General features: G+C 38.2%; 1 protein-coding gene across 1 annotated transcript in view; it reads right to left on the reverse strand.

Annotated features, from left to right (window-relative positions):
* Positions 1-12,782, reverse strand: part of LOC128354979 (integrin alpha-5-like) — a 47,063-nt gene extending 34,281 nt beyond the window's left edge. Inside the window, exons 1-4 of the mRNA XM_053315106.1 lie at positions 12,443-12,782; positions 3,661-3,785; positions 1,557-1,657; positions 448-571 (exon numbers count right to left, since the gene is read on the reverse strand). Coding sequence (XP_053171081.1) covers positions 448-571; positions 1,557-1,657; positions 3,661-3,785; positions 12,443-12,648 — 556 coding nt within the window. The 5' untranslated portion in view covers positions 12,649-12,782. The remainder of the gene's footprint in view (positions 1-447; positions 572-1,556; positions 1,658-3,660; positions 3,786-12,442) is intronic.
* Positions 12,783-21,894: the final 9,112 nt, after the last annotated feature.

Raw genomic sequence — 21,894 nt, forward strand, 5'->3', positions numbered from 1 at the left:
CAACACACCTCATGTCACAGCAATATAAAGTAAGCAGAATAACCTTTTCATCAACTTTCATTTTATGTAGTGTTTGTGTTGTGAAACCTGCTGTGATAGCTTCAGAGTTGCTGTTTCTGTTCAGTTGACTTGTGATTGATAGACGTTTTTGTAAGCATCTGGTCCTGGCCTACTCCTCCCGTCTGTTTTAAAGTGTCCTAATCTAAAGGTCCTCAGTAGGTACTTGTTAAGTTCAGAGACTTGCCATAAAAACATCAGTTCATTGTGGTGTCCATGTTCTCCTGAGCAGATGCACTGGCACGCATATATATTGGAAGTCGATAATATCGACTTGGAACTATCGACTTTCAACTTTCAATGGATTGCAGGGTTACATTCATCTGCTGAAGGTGGTAACTTCCTCTGTGCCAGTTCAAGAAGAGAATAGCTATCATTGCAGTAACTCACCTGTTCGACAGGGGGCGTACTCCACAAACGTTTTGAGACCGTCTACAGAGAGGTAGCAGGTTCCTGTAACATCAGCGAAGGGTATGTCGTGTTCGGTCCTCCAGTAATACCTTGGAGCACAGGCCTGGAAAGCACAGAGAAACAGCTCAATGACCAAATAACCTGATCATGTTTTCTAGCTCAGTAGAATTAAACTGACCCTTCGCTAAACTCCTCCCTTGAAGGATTGTGGAATCATAGTGGTCTAAGCAACTACAAGTTATGGATGAAGCAATGTGTGCTCTGAAGTACACTACTAACATTACCATGCCTGGAAGAAAATCCTCTTGCATGGCCAAGGAGAAGCATAACATTTAGCCAACTACACTTTGGAATTACAGGTTGTTAGATGGTGCCCTGCTCAAGAATGGTACAATATATTCAGCTCATAGGCGCCAGTCTCAAATGTTTACTATCCATTAGCAGACTTCTAGGCACAGCAGTGTGCTGTAACTCACTCAACACTTTGGGGAAATGTATTTGATGTCATTTTATCCTGCCATGTCATTTGCCATACTAATCAAGTTAATGCTTATTTTGTAACCTTTATCCTTGTAAAAGTAAGATGGTTATATTGTTTGAAAATGCATACAATAAATGGTAACCCTCGAACTCAGTTCATATCTGAGGCTAGGTTATGGTACAAGCACCAACTACCCTGCAATACAAGAACAATGCTGTTCTTCTATTCCCATTGTTTTGTTCTACATGAATTATCAAGTGGTGTCTTACTTTTTGACTGGGACTTATAAGTTTTTGCGGTTTGATTGTAGTCATTATATGCAAACTGAAGAGCTTTTGCAGAGTTGTTGTTAACATTCAACGCTCTCTGACTATGTCTGCCAAAAGTTGACAGAAAAACAAAGATAATGGACAGTTTCACACAGGTTATTGAATCTTGTCTGGACAATGACAATCTTTTTAGTACCAAAACTGATGGTTAGAGACTCCTCAGATTGTTTTGAGTTTACTTTTCTATTGTATTTTTAGTACGCAGAGGAAGTCAGGTTTAGAAATATTAAACAACCTGGTTCCTGGATTCCCAAAACCCCATAATGAAAAACTCTTACCAGGACACTGTTGCCATGGGAACGCACAGTAGCTCCAAACAATTGATGGGACTTGAACTCAACCTGAGTTTTCACGCCATTTACATCAACATACTGATCACCTAGAAGAAGATAGAACAGAAAATTACATAAAAGCATTTTTACACAGTTGTATAGACCTCTTCTGTGAATGAATAATCTATATTTTCTACACTTTAGTCTGAAACTGGGACTTTAAAGAAACTTCTGTGATGTCAGGAGTTGCTATTTTAACGTAGTCGAAGATCCCGCTGTCATCAGCGTTTGATTTTTGTACTTCATTTCAGAGCGTTCCCCACATGTTCTTGGCTTTTTACATGGATATTTTATGGCCTTGTTCCCGGGGTCTGCAGTCTTAATCCATCCTCCATGCTATGGCACACATCAAACAGCTCAAAGGGACTTGGACCTTGTCGTTACTGTAACCCAAACGGCTGTACTTCATTGTCAGGGTCTGTTTTGAGAAGAGGCCCTGGCCTGATGAGGGTGGGGGTCGTTGGAGCGCTAGGAGTGTGTGTGTATATGTGAGAGTGTGATTGCTTGCCAAATTGCAAAGTCTTTATTTTTGCAACTTCAGCAGCATTACACCTCCAGGAATTTCACTTTCCACTTTTGACTGGTTTAATAATTAATTGGGGGAAAAACAAGACAGTAATATTTCTACTTGAATTGCTATTCCTGGTCCTTAAAACAAACTCTTGAGCCAGGTAGGTGAGCCAGGCTGACTTAATGTCCTATGGAACACTGTAAAAACAAGTTTCTGACCTGGAAAAAGTGCTCACATCCTTACCCAAGTACTAAATAAAAGTTTGGGATGTTGAGAGTTACTGTCAGACCCTAATTTATTTTAATTGTCAAACATATTTGCCATTCCGCATCCTTGAAAAGTCATTTAACAAAACCTGACACCCGCAATATGCCTGACTGAGAAAGCGTGTCCCTGTTTAAGCCCTAACAAATTTAAATCATGCTAAAATGTGCCTGTAATTGTGTAAGCTTTACTGTGGTATATTGTCTAATATATGCGCCTGCCGTCTGTAGCGGAGTGGTGATATGAAACTCTTCTGGCTGCAACTCAGGGTGCCTGTTTGGTTAATGGAGTCTGGGCTGTGTCCTCAAACACACCATGAATCCTGAGGCCTTTAATGGGAAATGCAAGACTACTGAATGTTAAAGCACCAGCATGTGTGCATGTGTGTGTGTGTGTGTGTCTGTTAACATATGTGTGGTTTTGCATGCCTTTTACTAGGATGTATCACATTTCGGAGGCTGTCTGCAGAGGCAGTTTGTGTTTGTAAACACTTTGTATGTGTGTATTTATGTAGGCAGAGTTTTCATAATCGCAGCTCTGACTCTGTGTAAACCGCCACTCGATATCTCCATTTGAGAGCGTACGATAACTTAGACCCTGTGATCCTCAAACGCCGCTCCTTATCGCTTTCCTGTGTTTCTGATGGGAGTGATTATATTTCTGGCAGAGCCAGGGGCAGCCCAGGTCCTCTGGGGTCCTTGTCCCCGTAATGGCTCTGCCCTAATTAAAGAGTGCTCACAACATTGGGCCCAAGTCCAGCAGGAAATCAAAGCACTGCGGAAACACTGCAAACACAGACCATGCCCCAAAATGGAGACCTGACCGAGGGGTGGAGCAGCAGGAAAAACTTCAGCCACCATTAAAACACAGGAGAGACATCAAAGCCTGGTTTCAATCAAAACAGAGAACTGTTGGATTAGGAGCTTTGAGCAGGCAGCGAGCCGCTCTCTCCTGACCTCAGGGTCAAGCACAGTGGTGTCTAACTTTGGATGCTACCTATAGCTTCTCTCAGCCACTTTTATGGCTGGTTAGACACAGCTGAAGTTTACTGCACAGCCCTGTCTCAACTGTTAAACAGTACCTTTTAGGGAAAGTGGCATTTTTACATCCTGGAACAATGTGAATTACTAGCCACTGCTGTGATTATGATGTAGGGAAAATTCTCTCCCTTGGATTTCGAATATCGAGCATGAATGTTCAATCATCACATTTATTTTTCCTTGATATGGTTACAAAAAGGCCAACCGTCAATTTAGTTTTAACAAGGCACCCTACCTTGCTTGTCAAAGTCGATAATGCTGCAGTTAGTTTGGCTCCAGGGGCACGAGTACACAGCTCCTCCTTCGCTGATGTTGGGCTGGCTGGTGTTGGCTTTTGGAGCGCCGATCAAAATGCTGATACTGGACAGCAGAAAGGAAGAAACACAGTCTTAAATTGTGGTAAAGAATTGAGTCCACAAAAAGTCAGAGATTATACCAAGAAATAGTTGTTTTCATCTCAAGTCAAATCCATTTAAATTGTGTCGCATTAAAGTTTTGGTGTATGCACTCATAAAATATAGGTATGAAATATGTAAAGAATAGGGTAAAAAGGACGGATGGGGGTGGGTGTTAAAAGGTAGACAGGGGGAGCAGAGATTCCTGGATGTGTTAATCAGGAGCAAATATAATGGTAGAGAGAAAACCAAAGAATGTTAGTTTGTGGAAAACACACCAAGAACCACCATATTAGAAGATTCAAAAAGTAGAACTGAGGCTGACTTCTCCCTTATGGACAAATGCTCCTGTTTACTGGAGCCTGTAAGGTAGAGCAATACTGTTCTGTAATGATATTTAAAGAACATTTAAAAAGCAGTCACCACATTTCTACTGATCCCTATCATTACCACCAGCAGTCGGTCATGGAAGCTGTTAGACGTAGAATACGGGAAAACACTCCACGTATAGTATTGCTGCCCAGAAGGTTAAATATTTATTCATGATCAACAAATGCAACTTTGCATAATCCCAAAGCTCTGCCAAAGCTCTGCAACCTCAGCATGAGATCTAAATCAGCGCTGCAATTATCTATCTTCTGTTACTGTACAAATTAAATACCAATGTAGCCAGAGGAGCCTTTTGTAGAGGCCTAGAACACTGTGTAGTTTTGACATGTTGCCAAGTGAAGCATTGTTTGTCATTAACAAAGCTGTAATTGTGACAATTTCCGCCATGGCCCAGTGTCTTGTCCGGGGAAATGAGTTCAACAGAAGCAGGAGCATTTTGTGGGCCCCATACAGGGTTACAGTGTGTACTCATTATACTGAAAGTATTTTTAAATGAAACTTAACATACAGAAAATACATTATATGATTAACATTCACTTGTGGGGTTTTCTTCAAGATGAATTTGGCTTTTAAACCTGCATTAATTGATTTTCTGGACATTTGGGGGCAATGCAACAAGCTATAAGTTCAACACTGACCTTATATGGTACATGCTATCAAACTGTTAGCTATATACACATTTGGTCGACACAAAGAAACACATCTGCCTCTTTTTAGCTTCGTTTTAGTCTCCACCAACTCTTGAGGAAAAAAATCCTGTTAGCAGCTAAAAAATCTTGTTAGTGGCTAAACTCTCGCTAGCTTTGTCTAGCAACTAGCTGGACAAAGCTGCCTGGTGTTGGGCAAATAGCATGCAGTGGATTTTATAGCTGAAATGAGATTGAGAGCAGTGAGAGTGAGTCATAAGAGTAAAGTTGCAAGTCCTCAAAACAAAAACAGCAAACTGAAAGACGCTAAAAGCTCCAAGCTGAGAGAAAACTGCAGAATCAGGTGATAATCTTCTGTGTGGTTTGTCCCTTTCAACCTTTTTTCGCATTGATGGTGATTTCGTCAATTGTTAATGTAAAAATATTGACTAGTGCAGCTTTAAATTTAGCTCGCCACATAGTTGCTATATTGAAACTACCACACAAGCTGGTTGAATGATTACAAGTTATAGTGGGTGCAAGAAGCCTGAGCAGTGGTGAAATGATGATGCCAGAGTGCAACTGTAGCTTGTTTTAGCTTAATGAACGACAATTAACCATCTGAACTTCTTTTTTGGTGATGGTTTTGGTCTCTATTTAGTTTACATTGTCATCAAGACAAAGATGCAATGATTTTGGTCTCCTCCATTCGATGAAGAGAGGCTGTTTGATGGGACATGTAGTCGTGTAATTGCGCTACAAGCAGTAGTGGAAGTATTCAGATCTTTTACTTAAATAAAAGTACCAATACATCATTGTAAAAATACTCTTTCTTTAGTATTAGCAGCAAAATGTAGTTGCAGTAAAAGTACGTAAGTATTGTGAGCTTGATATAGTATGCAGTATTACAGTAAAAGTAGTGGTTTGGTCTCTCTGACTGATATATTATTATATATGACATCATTAGATTATTAATAGTGAAGCATCAGTGTTAGAGCAGCATGTTACTTTTACAGCTGCTGGAGGTGAAGCCAGTTTCAACTACTTTATACAGTTAGGGAGTTTAGTCCAGTGGTTCCCAATCTAGGGGTGGGGCTCCTCCAAAGGGTCAGCAGATAAATGTGAGGGGTGGTGAGATGATTAATGGGAGAGGAAAGAAGAAAAAACAAATCTGTTTTTATAATCTTTGATTTTTGCTGAAATATTGGATCATTTAAACATTTATTGAATCATATGAGAAGTTTAGAGGGAAAAATCAGTATTTGGTGGAGCTGTTAACAACTCATAGACATCTGAAATGTGAGCCTGACTACACACTGCTTTTTGTAAGAAGTCAAAAGACAAAAAGGTTGGGGACCACTGGTTTCATCTTTAACAATGTGTTGTATTTTAAAAGCTTGTTATATTATAACCTAAATCTTCATCTGAAAAGTAACTAAAGCTGTCAAATAAATGTAGTGGAGTAGAAAGTACAATATTTCCCTCTGAAATGAAGTGGAGTGGAAGTATAAAGTAGCATCACATGGAAATACTCAAGTAAAGTATAAGTACCTCAAAACGGTGCTTAAATAGAAAACAAATATGTAGAAAACGTGGACAATGAAACTGCTATTGCTGTGCTGTTTTTAACCCTAATATAGTTTTAAAAGAAAGTGTGTGAGGACATGAAGAGTGATAGACTAAACAAGAAGTATCTGGAGACATTTTAGCATGTTTTTGCAAGATGACAATCTGAAAATGAATGAATAGCATACTATAGCAAAACAGATGCTACAACCACCACAACACTATCACTGCATATGTTTGCATGACTGTGTGTGTAAATCATACAAGCACATGCAAGTATACACGTGCAAGTGCGTGTATGAGACTGTGTATTACAAACCAGCTGAGCTTTCAAGGTTTTCAGACAGCCCAGCTTAAAAAGGCCTGGCGCAGAACGAATGGCACAACTTAAGACATTGGTGACTGATGACATTAGCAGAGATCAGACAGACTGTACCCCCCCCACCCCCCACCCCCCCCCCCCCCCAACCTCCATCCCCCAAAATGTCTGGAGAGCACAAGAGGAATATTTACATGGCTGGATTAGCTTTCCTTATAAACCACTCACTCCACAGCCGCTCAGCCGACCAGGGCGAAGGCTTTCAATGGCCTTCTCTTTCAAAGGTACAACTTCTATCCCGCCACCTCTCCTTGTAATCTGTGCACGTGTGGGGTTGAAACCCCTGAGACAATTAAAAACACCCGTAACACCAAAACAAAAGCCTCCTTAACAATACGATGTTCATCAGCTGGATGATGGATGCGTGAAGACATGAAACTAGGATTCCTTTCCTTTTAACTCATGTTTACCATGAACATCTGCAAACAGGGAAACAGCTTGGAGGCACAGAGAGGTCAAAGATGCAACATGTAATTTTTGCTAAAGGATTTATGAGCCCCAGTGATTACACTTACATGGCAACATTATTCTGAAACAAGTCATATCCTAATAGTAGGTCTTACTCAGTTTCACTGTCAGATAGGAAAGACACAAAAAAACATTTCTTCTACCCAAAATGATGTTTACTTTTTCAAACGTTCTTTAATAAGTCCTTTTTTTCTAAAACACTGAGTAGTTTCACCCTTTGAGCCTCTAAGATTGCCACATTAAACATATGACAATGGGTCACAAGTAGACTTCCTTTTTAAGAAGCATAAGCCAAAAAGGTTGGGAACCACTGACATACAGTAATATGATCTTCCTGTATATTTAGTTATGAACACAATATATGCCCATGAAAGCCAACACATTGTCTGTATCCCAGTTAAGCCCTTTCAAGTTTTTCAAGATTTTATCTGGGTTGTTATTACAAACAGGATATGATGCTCATACGAGCCAGATCCTCAACTTGGACATCTGCTTTATTTGGTTAACATGTAAATATGTTAAACTCATTGGTGTGTGGGTGGTCAGCATTATCCGACATAAAACTCAATTAGTGCTTGTCTCAACCATGAGATCATGACTGAGACTCAATGAGTAATGGAGTGTATGAGAGAGTAACAGGCGTGAATAACAACATAGCTGTGGTACAGTCTGTAGTAAACCTGGAAGTTTGCTGACATCAGGCCACATGATTTAAATAGTGTGTCCTATTCTTATACTGATTACCTGACCGATACTGGATTTTTAGGGCTGATGCTGATACCGATATTAGGGGATTCAAAAAATGTTGATATCTATATATTGGCTGATAATCTCATATATACAAAATATATACACAAACACACATTTTTTGCAAGGTGGTTATCAAACACGTCATTAGTGCACTGAAACAGTTAACTTCATTAGAAATTCAATAATCATAAATTCCTATAAATACTAAAACACAACAAAAAAACCCATATGTAGATATTAAACCTGAATTAAGAAAAGGAATACATATACATAAAATACTGCATATATAACTTTTATTTTTTTAATATTGCTACATACTGGACAACATATATATCGAAATATATATGTTACAGGCCAATTATCGGCTAACGATATATCAGTCTGGCTCAACTGCTTACTAATGCCAAGCAGGTTTTGTGTATGTAGTGTGCTTGTAATTGGAAAGCGACAAAAACGATCATGATCAAAAAAAGTCAGTAAATGCATTTCCAAAAAAAGTTTAATTTCATTGTTGATGTACACTAATGTCTCACAAGGTAATCCACAAATGAAATGTTACTCAAGTATTTACTGCTGAGCCGGCTCATGTATGATCTTGCAAAAAAAACAAAGTAATACTTTTTCATAGATTTTGTTAATAGTATTATTGTGGCTTTAACCAACCCTGAGCTGAGTTCTACCAGGTTCTCATTCTAGCCTGTGTATTTATTTATTCTCTCTCTTTTATGCCCTTTATATTTTATTGCGATATGGACCTCCCAAGAGCTGTGTCCTTAGTAAAGTTTTGAATTGAATTGAAAAACAATGTGTACATAAGTAGTCTGTCCCCTCTCCACCGATCGATGATTTATACAATTATTATGGTGAATGGAATTGGGACACAGCTTGAGTATTACAGCCCTCAGTCCACTTTTGGTTAGAGTTAAAGAGAGCATGTACCACTGACGATTAAAATAAACATAAAATGTCCTTTTCCCTCCAAGTAATCATCCAGAACCTCATTTCCAGCCCAGTTAATGTGCTGAAATGTTCCAGCTTCATTCATTTCTTACTCAGTTCTGATTATTTCAAAATTTGGCCAAACAGAACTGAAAAAGTTTTGGAAAACCCCTCATTACTGACAGCATACAAAGTTGCCCAGTGCAGCACAGAGCCACAAGCCTGTCAACCTAAAGTATCTCTGATTACTACCTTAAAACTTGCACTGTACCAAAAGAAAGCTTAGTCCACTTGAATACATGGGTGATATTTATTTAGGACAGCACCTGATATGTATGAGGAGGCAAAAGCTGTACCAGCGAACTTGACGCCTACTTCCTAAACTGGCCTTAGAGACTCAAATTATTGTACACGTGTGCTGGGACAGAGATGGTATAGTGAGTTAACGGGAACAACTCTTAACAAGGCTCCCTACAGCTGAACAGTCTAGTAATTGTCAGAAAGCATAACAAGCAGCAGAAACAACCCCATCAGCAGAATGCAAACATCTCACTCATTTAGGAGAGAATTCTCTTCCTGCTGAGTTATTAACCTGTCACAAAACAAGAGCCAAGAAACAAAGAACGTGTTCAACAACGATAAAATACATGAATTTGGTCGGGAACAAAATTGTCCAGTGTAAGCGAAAACACCAGAGGAATGAAAAAGTGGGGGTAGGCTTTGCAAATTGGTCTGAATCAACATCTCAGTAATTACTCCACAACATGTCCCCTAACTGCTGGAGGCTTAGTTAAGAAAACTGAGGGAATCTTAGCCAATTTCCTCACAGGATAATATCCACATTCATTAAACTAACATCACTTTCCACGCGTGAAGCCTCGAGGATGTAGGCTAAGTGAGAGAGAAAGGCAATACAGAGAGTTGATAAGGTATAACTTACAGGATCAGCTGTGTACATAACTTTCACAGGGATGTATGAAACTGAAGATTAGTTGCTACAAGCTGCTTGCCGTCAGGTTATCATAGAGCAGATAAAAAAGCTTAACAGCTGTGCACACGGTTAAACCTAACCCTATCATCATGTATAAAGAGCTTTCAGATGATGCAACACATCTTCAGGAGGGACAGCGGCTGTGAACAGCTGGAGGGCGTTTTGGGTGGACAAAGCCAAAATGTGTTTGGCTGTGGTGACAGAAGTAAATACACTAAATGCGATGGATCATATTGTTGTATTAAAAGAATTTCCGATTGTTAGCCGGTTAACTCTACTGTAATGTGTGCTCAGCTTGCCATCAATGTCTTTAAGTGGTGAAAAACAAACAAAAACAGGTTCACCTGTGAAATCTAATTCAATCCAATAAAACAGTTCTGCCATAAATTCCATTTTTTTTTAAAGTTTATACATTTTCAGCTTTTGTTGACACTGAAAGGTTATAATTCTACTTTATGTTTATTATTGAGGTCGTAGTGGATGGTGGTGGTGTGCTGGGGTGCATTAGATTCATTGGTGTTCATAATATTTTGTCTACTCCATTAACAAACATAAGAGGGGCAAAATATTGGGAACACTTTTCAAGATAATGCAATCCACTACAACACTCAATAATAGGCCAGTGAGAGTACAATGTATCAAAAATAACTCTGCAAAATACTGCTTTCCAGAGTGTTTAAATCTTCATGGTCATCATATTGTATGATCTTTTACTTTATAATGCAGATGATAAGTGGAGTAAAATGTTACAAACCATTCTTATTTGAAATTCTGTGAAGGAAAAAAAAAAATATATATATATATATATATATATATATATTCAAAATAGCGTACTCTTAAATCGGACTTGTGCATAGTTAGTAGGTGTACACCTGATTTATGCTAACAGGTAACTTTAATGTTTGTGGTTTGCTAACTGAGCCTGCTGGCTAGTTAGCTTAATGATAGTTTGTTCAGTTTAAAGCAAGATTATTGAGTGTAACACACATGTGTAGCAGTAGCACTAATAAAGAAAAGTCAAAAAGTCAGCAAACCAACTCAAAAATGCAACACAGTTTCATATTGTCTCCCTGCAAATTGCTAACACTAGCTCAGTGGCTACAATAAGCTTCATACCAGATCAAATAAACTATTAGCAAATTAGACTGAGTGAGGGTGTGATTTACTGCTGATGAATTCACAGTTTATTTCTTATTCAGAAATTACATCGTCTCATTTAACTGAGTTTTCTCCAAGTGCTGAGTGTTTTGGAGTGGGAAACTGAAAGTTAAGACAGTGTTGGATCACAACAGACTACATTTGGAAACAATCTGTAATAGACTGATATTATTATATCATTGTGCTGACCTATACATCATGAAGCTTTAGTTGTTTTTATTCCTAGTGTTATATTGTGTTTAGACACATTTGTATGCAACTAATTAATGGAGCACAATGAAGCCACCAGCTGAGATTCATTTACTTCACATGTTATGTATTATATTTGTTATATTTGTACTTTTGTATTATCTATTGCATGTGTGTGTTCCACGCTACAGCCCAGAGAGTTTCATCAGTGAGTCAACACAGGTTGATGGTACGTGCCGTGTCCATTAAGTCAGTCCAAGAACATGTTTGATCTTTGACTTTATCTCACTCAGCAGTTCCTCATCTGTCAACAGAAAAGCAGCAGGAAACCCCCACTGTCCCTGTAGTATATATTCTGAAGATTAGCATATTTCTTACATTGCTGTAGGTTAACCCCCTGCTCTTAGTTTGACACACACACACATATACAGACTTGTATGTCTGTTTCCAATCATACTTTGGCTGGAATTCGGTGTGTGTGTGTGTGTGTGTGTGTGTGTGTGTGTGTGTGTGTGTGTGTGTGTGTGTGTGTGTGTGTGTGGCTTTGTGTGTCTGTGTGTGTGTGTGTGTGCGTGTGTGGAGAGAGAGAGTGGAGAGATGTATGTTTTATTTAATATGACTTTATATCCAAACATTTCAACCACTGTATCACTATGAAATATATGAAAAAGACTACTATTAACTATAATATGTTATATAAATTCTTATTAGATCATATGGATGATTAGCTACCATGGCAAGATCACTTTAAACTAAATACTGACTACATCAAAATACGTTTTTTATAGGAATATTCTAAGAGTAACCTACATTATACTGTCGATATTGTGTAATATGAAAATATGTCTTCAGAAATGACTATTTAAAAGAGCACAACTACATTATTGTTAAATATTGTTAGGCTTATGTAGTGGTAAAATATCATAAGGCTACAATAAGAGAGGAAAAGTGTAAAGCATACTGTGCATGGTAGTCTAAACACCCTGTGAGATTATATAAATATGTTGATTCCTTAATGGGCAAGATTGTAGCTCCAGTCAATCACAAAGAGTATTATTAAGTCATTTTGAACTATAGAGAACTCCTGTAAACTTTCTCCCTCTGACTTGGCAAATGCAAAAGTGAAAGATAACATCAAGTGTTGTGAAGATGCATGAAGACTGTACCTGGATGAGTTAGTGAAGAACTCCACAGAATAACCGAAATAACTTCCCTGTGGTCCGGTAAAGACGACGCGTTTCTCTGTGTCTAAGTTAAAAGCTGCGCAAAGCTGGAGCAGAACCGCCACTATTACAGGTACAACCAGCACGCTGTGATGACAACATTTTCCCCATGAAAAGGTAGAAGGTAGAAGTCCAGGAACGGTGCCCATCTCTTCGTTTGCGCGTCTCTTCTTTCATTGAATGGCTGCTGCGCAAAACGCATCATCCGTGCCGTTCCTTATGTAGGACAGTCTGAGTCGTGATCATTAAATTGGTGTGTGGTGAATAGCTCCTCCAGGTCCAGTGTGCTGATCCAGAGTGTGAATGGTGGAAAGTGAGGGAAGGCTACACAGACAGAGGGACAGGGAGGGGGAAGAAATCAGTGCAACCTCATTTGGGGTGGAGCTTTAAATATGAGCAGATTGTCTCCATACAGAAAAAAATAAAGTAGCAACTGTGTTAAACAGACACAAAATGACTAATATCACAACAAAGAGGACAAAACTATAAAGAAATATATTATAGTCAGCATAAGCTCATCACTGAGTATAAAAAACATATTGTAAATGAATAGTAGTATTAGTATAATGTGCCATATTAATTAGTAATAATAGAAAAATCCAATTAAAACAGATCTTTGTAAACTTTTACTGCCATAGAATATATTATAAAATACTAAGTGAGGAAATAATTGATGCTGCTTCTTCCTCCCAATTTGAGTCAATATGGTACCAACACAACACTGGGTTAACTGGTGCCCATAACTAGAAAATCACCCATGACAATATATTGTTTTCATCCAGTATTAGTGTTATTTTTTTTCTATATAACTGGAGTTATTTATCCAAAATAAAATATGGTATCATGTATATTGTTGGATTATTATTAAGATGTTTATTTTTTGTAATTTTGAATGTCATATGACTCATATCAACTACAATGACTCAGTGTGCGTGTGTGTGTGTGTGTGTGTGTGTGTGTGTGTGTGTGTGTGTGTGTCTGTGTGTGTGTGTCTGTGCGTGGGTGGGTGGGTTTGTGTGTGTGTGTGTGTGTGTGTGTGTGTGTGTGTGTGTGTGTGTCTGTGCGTGGGTGTGTGTGTGTGTGTGTGTGTGTGTGTGTGTGTGTGTGTGTGTGTGTGTGTGTGTGCGCGTGGGTGGGGGTGTGTGTGTGCAATAAGACATTTCCAATATGCATTTTTTTATTGCACACAATCTGAGCCACCACAGTTGTAATTAATAACACCTATATGAATTAATGAATGATATTATGGATGTGGGTGATGCACAGACGGCTGTGACTTCATCAGGATCTTCAGCTATAATACAAATGTTTTACTTGTTATCACACCGTATTCTGTATTTTGATTTATTAATATTAAGATGGGGTCACACATTTTGACAGCTGTTAAGCAAATATTGTGACCCTATATCACAGATTTCAGATTTCAGTAGCCTACACCTGCCTTCGAAGTTGGAAGACAAAATTGGAAATCTTGGACGCACGCACACATGTACATACACACACACACACACACACATACAAATCTTCCACCTCTGTCGCCAGCAGCAGCAACAACACTTCAGCAAACTGAAGGTATCCTCACAGAAACTGCCAAAGTTTATCATAAACTCAAACTACCTTGGTGCATATTATAGTGCACTCCCACAGGAGGCCTAATGTCATAATTTTCTGGTTTTGTTCTATCATACTCAACATGTCAAGGCAGAAATCACTGTGACTAAACACGGAAAACCCGCAGACATCCATCTTCAGGTCTGTCTCTCAACACTCAGTTGGAACTGACCTTGCTATCGTGGCAAACTGACAAGCAGGCAAGCACACTGAACGTGATTATTTGTAGGTCTCCTTGTCAACATCTGTGTGTGTGTGTGTGTGTGTGTGTGTGTTTGTAGCTTATAGGAAAAGAGGCCCCTAGATTTGAAGAACAGTGAGTCATGATGTGTTACCTGCCAAAGGCAACAGAACTTGGACAAAGAGCGTTTTCTCTCTGTAAAAACACAGTTTCACATGGCACAGAGGCCGTACACTCTGCCTTGTAGCAAATGATAATTTAGCAGTTAGTTCCACTCATAAACTAACAATTGGTTTAATAAAGTGCTGATCTTATTTTACTCAACAGTTTATTTGATTAATTGATGTACCCTTTCAACTGATTTAAAAGGACATGTCCACACATTCTCACAGGTTATCATACATAGAACAGAAGTAATTATTATATCAGTTATTACCTGTTACTGCAAAATTGAATCAATCAATCAATTTAATACATACAACTTGTGTTACCTCAGTTTAGCCTTCTCCACAGGCTGTGTCCTGCCTCCATCAACCTACACCAGTCCAGAGGTAGCTGGTGCCTTGAATTGTATTCTTATTTAAAGGACATCAGGTAATCTATGACCTTTATTGACCCCTATAGGCATGAAGTGTGAACTGCAACATGGCATTTCACAACATTCAAAGTGCACCACCAGTTTTTGGGGTTTTTTTAGATAAGGAGGTATCTAATATCTCATTTAATGTTATGATTTATACTTAACGTAAATCTGCAAGATAGCTTATAAGAGCAAATACAGTAACAATACAGAATACTATGATCTAATGTGATTTGTTTATTTGTTTATTGGGATCTCGATTAGTTGCTACTGTGGTAAGAACTGTTCTTCCTGGGGTCCACACATAAAAAAACACAACATCAACACACTACATATAAGAAACAGCCAGACAACACAACCCTTACACTTCACACCCCAAAACCTGATTACCCTCAATTCATCTAGCACCCCACAGATCACTTCATACCCTCATGGAACACTTTCACCTTTCACTTTCACAACAACAATGATAATGAATACTAGGAATAAACAGTGAAAACAAAATAAAATAGAACCAAAGAAAACACCATTTTCATCAGGAAGGAAAAGGAGAAAAATTGAGCACAAAACTTGAACAAAACAAGATCCTTATGAAGGTCCACACAAAAGCAACAATACCAAAAGTCATAAGGTCAAACACCAGACAACTGTTGGTAGTTTTTTAAGGGAGCATGTTAACATATTCCAATAAGAAGTAACTATGTAGAAAGCCATTTACTGCATAGCATAGGTTTCTACTTACTATTACATGGCCTTGTGTTACCTCTCTGGTAGTATGACTGCGTGTCTGTTATTGAGATATGAGGCTTTTCAGTTTGGGCAATGTACAGATATTATGAAGGAAAATTACGAGACTGCTTAAAAATCTGTCCTCACCTTTTAGCCAGGAGAGAGCTTCATGCTTGCCCTCGACACTCACCCTGTATGAACTGTGAATAACTATAAATCTTTTTAATCACACTTGAACAAACTATTGAGCAATAGTCAAAATGAGACAAAACCTGTGAGTGTATAACGTGCCTAACTGACATTGATCTTCACATTTTTTATACGATCTTATCTGTATGACTTTACCAGGTTTGTTGTTCATCCAGAGTTACACCCAAAAGCATCATGGAAGTGCTCCAAAGCTATATACCCTTCATTGAGAGGGAAAGAAGCAACTCATACCTCAATGCATTTGAACCAAAGATAATGCACTTTGTTTTAGATACATTTAGCACAAGCTGACACACATTGAACATTAGTTCATTTAGACTACTGGTGGATTTGTACAAGGTAGAATCATCAGTGTACATCGTTATAGATGACTTATTTAACACCAGGGGTAGGTCAATGGTAATAATTGAGAAGAGGGGAAGACCAAGGTTGCTGCCTTGTTGAACCCCACACCCTAACTTTCCTGTGGTAGAAAGCTACCATTAAAGTACACATACTGCATTCTGATAGACAGGAAGCAGCACTAAAGTCAAGCAAGACAGCACCAACATGTGTAAAGTAACCATCTTGCTATGCTTGCTGAATCTCAGAATCAAGACCACTGACAGAGAAATAATTCCAGATAGGAGATAGCTAGTCTTTCCATGAGTTTGTTAACAACAACAAACAATACTAATAAGTCCGCTGTTCTTCCCACTGAAGGTGTTCCTACTGTTCTTAGGTATTGGAATGATTTTGGTAACTCTCCATGCCTTCAGTCTATGGTTAAAAATAAACATACCAGTTCAGCAATGTGATCAGCTATAAAATAAATAAGGAAATCATTAAAATAGTTGGCAACTTCAAGGGGTTTTGTAATAAATACACCATCTGATTCAATAAAAGAACTGTACTTTTGGTCTAATATGTTGTTAAAAGTTTTTCATAATTTATTCCCATCCAGCTTTAGTTTATAAATCTTGTTTTGATGGTGAGATCTTTTTTTTTTTTTTTTTTTTTACAGTCTATTCACATTTGTGACTTGGTATCTGAGTTCATGGTATTTATTCCATTGAATAGAGTCCTCTGACTTTATTGCAACACGTTTCATTTTATCCCGTGCATTTATGCATGTTTTCAATTCCTCATCGAGCCACGGGGCTGATGTTCTTCTCACAGTGATTTTTTTTAGTTGGTGCGTGCTAGTCAGCAACAGTCTGAGAACATTTGTAGTGGAATATGTTTCTTTGACTACCCTCTGTCCCACTGTATATTTTTTGTCATTAACAACAAGATCTTTGCAGCACAACCCTTGGCCCACCTTTCAGTACGTTACTTCATGCCATAATAACTATATTGTGGTCTTTAAAACAGGGATGGATATGGCCTTAAACCAGAGCTTACTGGCATTGGTGTAAATGTGGTCACTGCATGTGGCAGATATGACTCCACACATGTTAGAGCTTACCCTGGTAGGCACATGGATTATTAGATATACATTGCATACATTCATTGCTACTAGTATACTCTGTTTCAAAGCACAGGCTGAGAAAAGTCAGTTAAGCTTAGGCCCCTAAGAAAGTATATCTCTCAGTCTGCATCTGTAGCTTTATGAAGCATAGTACATATGTCATCAGTGTATTATATATTAGTGCTTGGGGGTCTACAACAACAAGCGATTAGCACTAGTTTTATGTGAGGTAGGTGAATTTGAAACCAAAGGGCTTCTATAATAGGATGTATCAAGTAATTTCTGACCTTAACTGGGATGTGGTTTTACACATATATGGAAACACCGCCCCCACGCTTATATCTGTCATGTCTGAAAATACTATAACCAGGTATGGCTGCTTCAGAGTTGTTGAATGATATATCCAGATGTGTTTCTGAAATTGCCATTACATTTATATTATTGTTGTTAAGTAGCATAGAGAGATCTTGAACTTTATGCTTCAGACTGCAGATGTTAAGGTGTGCAATCCTTAAACCTTTCTTAGATAAAGCCACAGATGTTGCTCATAGTCATATTAAAAAACATTGTACACTCGATTTAAAAGCAAAGTAATTGCTAGTTTAGCGTTCAGTTAGTCAGGGTCAGACTAACTAGTTAGTCTTTCTTTGGAAGCTTGGTGCTTAGGAAGACGATCGCTCCCCTTTTTTTTCACTTCGTCAGAGAAGTCTTCATTGATTCCATTTAATTAAAGAGTATGATCTAGACCTGCTTTATGTAAAAAGTACCCTCAGATAACGTCTGTTGTGATTTGGTGTTATTTCAATGAAATAGTCTTGACTTTTAGCCTTTTCACAGCAGAGATGATGGATTGTCCATCTTTGAAACAAAATTAACAACAATTGTTCTGGGTCTCCTATGCTGCCGGAATTGGCCGACTATGTGAGCGTGTTCAATTTCCATGCACTCACTTTTCAAACCTAGGTTATTCTCCAGCATATTTTTGATGTTCTTTTCAGAAGTTTCCCAGCTCTCTCCCTGCTTATCAGTGATGCCGTCCACACGTAAGTTGTTCCTCCTCGATTGATTTTCCGTGTAGTCAAATTTAGATTTATTTCATCCCATCGAGGTCCTCCAGCGATTTGTTGATTTCTGCTTCCATGGCATGCAGTTTTGTTTTTTTTTCGTGTTCTTTTCCACTGTTTTTAGATCATCAACCAAACTCTGTATGAATTACAGGTTTGTTTTCATCTCCTGGGTATCTTTTATTACTCCATCAAGTCTTTTGTTAGTCCCATCAGCTATAAGTTGGATGAATGATTTGTAGTTGTTGCTGGAGTTGAAGCTCCTTGTAGAATTCTGTTGACTCATGGTCAATTATCAATGATGATGATAAACACTGGAAAAATGATTGTTAATTGGCTCCTAGACTTGGGAACCATCTGGGGAAGTAACTGTTAATGTTACGCTGTATTTAATAACAGTTTATAACAAGCATACATATACTAATGGATAGTAAGTTTCCCTCTGACGCCAAGTATTTATGTTGTACATTCTTCTTTTGTGTTGCTGCATTCAAGTGCTTGTGGGAAACTCTGACATCCACAAACTGGCTCCTGAGAGGAAAATGCAAGTTGAACCTACTAGCTTGCTACTAGCAAACTAGTAAAAAGTAATTAAACTCATGTAGCGTGGAGGATAAGAAACACATGCTCATTATACTAAAAAAAGAAGATTGTAAAAGTAGTTGTTGTGATTTTATGTAATTTAAAGCTGCTCTAATCAACATGTTTCATAACAATGGTTCAAATGACTGAGTGTGTTATGTACAAGATGTTCATAGTTACAAACCCACAGTGAATTAGCTCCTCTATGGTTCCCTTCAGAGTGTTTTAGCATCTTTCTGCTCGTTGTTTTTTGAATTTATGGCCTATAATTTTACTGTTTTGGTTCACTCTCACTAATCCCATCAACCTCCAGCAGCATCTGGCAGCCATTTCAAGAAAAAAAGTTCTGACAACTTTACACTATCTGGCTAACACCTAAGTTAGCAACTAGCATTTAGCATCTAGCATCTAAACACCTTGATATTTTCTCTTGGGAGTTAGTGTTACACAAAATATTGAACTTATTTTCATCAGGTGGTAAAATATGCAACTGCTGTCGAACACATTAATATAAACCTTAACTTTAAAAGTCATAATATGTCAATGTTGCTGCTTGTTTTACTGTCTCCATGTAGCTAAAAATTAATAAAATAATAAAAGGTAATATTCCTCTGATATCAAAAATCTAATTAGCTGTTCACTTTTTGTTTTTTCTGGGTAATTTTCAATATTGCAACATACTATATCAATGAAAATTAGCCACAAACTGCAGCCATATAGTATATCTTGTTTCCTTTTCATTCCTAAGTAACATGGTTCTCTTTTACTTTCACTTACTGAACTTTTGAACCATCACTTTTGTCTCAACATCCTGAAATATGTCAATTTGCAGTATCAAGACACCATCCCAACAACACTGTTTCCTTATAACTTCAAACCCCTGCTGTGTGTTTAAATTTAGTTATCAGATACAAATATTTTCTCTGGTCCAAATCAAGCATCAGGTTTTTATTTCGGTAGGAAATTGGAAATGGAGACTCACCTCAGGGGGAAGTTTGAGCTTTTACTGGTATGAATGACAGTGGAGCTAAACATGGGAGTCTGTGCATTGTTGGCTTTCTGTCTTTACTAAAGTGTGAACACTGACCAGAAAACTAAAGCCAGTTATCACATTAAAAAAAAGATTAATCAGACTCAAAGTAAATATTACTATCTGATGCATGGACTCCTTACCTCAAAGAAAAGGGGGAAGAAGTGAACACATGAGACCTTTACAGATTTGGCTCAGGACTGTGGAAAAAAATCAAGGAGCACGCTGAAACTGCAAAAGCACAAAGACCTGCTGTGCTAGTTACATCTGCAGGCAAATTGGAAAAGCCTGAGAAAAGAAGAAAGCTGGAACACCTATTTCAGCATTTCTGCAATTATTTTGCTATGTGGATGCTTGTAAAGTTTAAGGAGTTTCATTTTCCACTGGTCAACTCGCCAGCCGTGTGTGGGGGATTTTATTTATGTCTTTTCACAGCCAAAATTACCCCACAACCCCCCACCCTGCCCTTTACACATTCGCAGTCTGCATCATGTCAGAAGAAGGTGATAAGAGACATAACACATACCTACTGGGAGTGTCTGCATACGGTTCTGCATGCACTCTTCTCTCGACACACACACAAACGCACGTAAATAAGGCTGCCTACTCACACAGGAAGCCACAAGATAAACCACAATTAAAACAACAACACGGCTCATGGAGTTAACAGGGGTTTTAGTACAGTACTTGCTAAAGCCTCCGCCTATTTACCAAGCTTGAAATGATTCATCTCAGGAAGATCACACACCCTCACATGGCTTGATTTTTTTTTTTCCTTTATTGTAGTCACAAGTCAATGTGTTATGATATGACTGAAAGGGCACTTGGTTAAAGTTCCCTTTTAGCAGATTTAAAGGGTTAGGGTATTTAAGGTAATAGTCTGTCACATCAACCAACAACGTATCAAATTCATTAAGATTATTCTATTCCTGGCTCTAAACTCTGGTATATGTGGGGTATAGTAGGTACTTTTAGGCAAGTTCTTCCAGGATGAACTAATAAGTTCAAATAATGGACTTTAAAGCAGGTATAGACAATATTTTTGCAATAACAAATGTTAACATTACTATGTGTAAAGTAAAAGGTGTTTATTCATGTTGTGACAAACTAAAACTGAATTATCACTTAATTCTTATATGGCATTATAGCAACTTTCAGCCCATTGTTTTGGTTTTAACTGAAGTGTTTTGCTTCCCTTATACTGCTCTCACCCAATCCCCTTTTTAGTATAGCAGCAGTAGGCAGTTATTTTTATCAAAAAGCCTCTGATAAACCCAGTGCAGCCTGTCCAGCTTTATACAGCAGTCACAGATAGAGACTTGCTGCTGAGCATATAGGATTTAGCAGCTAAAGAGCCAAATATTTAAACCACCAATTGGTGGAGACCAAAACTAGAGCTAAAAGGAGAGTGAATATTGGACTTATTTCATCAAATGTGACTCCAAATAAATATTAATGGTGCTCCATGTCTGCTCTGTATAAATAAGCAATTGACAAGTTTTCCATGACAACTTTATTCAACGATAGTATGTTTAGAGCTTGTTGCACTACCCCTAAGTGATACCGAAAACAAGTTGCAGGTTTCAAGATCATCAGCTAAGATATTCTTCATTTCCTGTAGAGAAATACAGCGCAGTTGTGTGAGAGCTAGTGTTTCTCTCATTGCCTTTATCATTGCCTTTGTTGTGGATCTTCAACTGGAGGACACAAGCTTAAACTCCCATGTGGCCGTGAGTCCAGCAACAAGCTGACTCACGGCCAGCTCCAAGGATGTTTTTGTACGACTGAGCATGACCTCTGACCTTTCCCTGACCTCTAATCTTCTTGAACAGGGGGTAAAAGGAAACACAATATTGCTGCAGGAAGAAATAAAGATTAACGATTTCCCTTGCTTCTTTTTTTCTACTTTGTTTAATGACTTTGATAACGTGGGTATTAACATTAATGATAAGTATTCC

Source organism: Scomber japonicus, chromosome 3, assembly GCF_027409825.1.
Source record: "Scomber japonicus isolate fScoJap1 chromosome 3, fScoJap1.pri, whole genome shotgun sequence".
Lineage (NCBI taxonomy): Eukaryota > Metazoa > Chordata > Actinopteri > Scombriformes > Scombridae > Scomber > Scomber japonicus.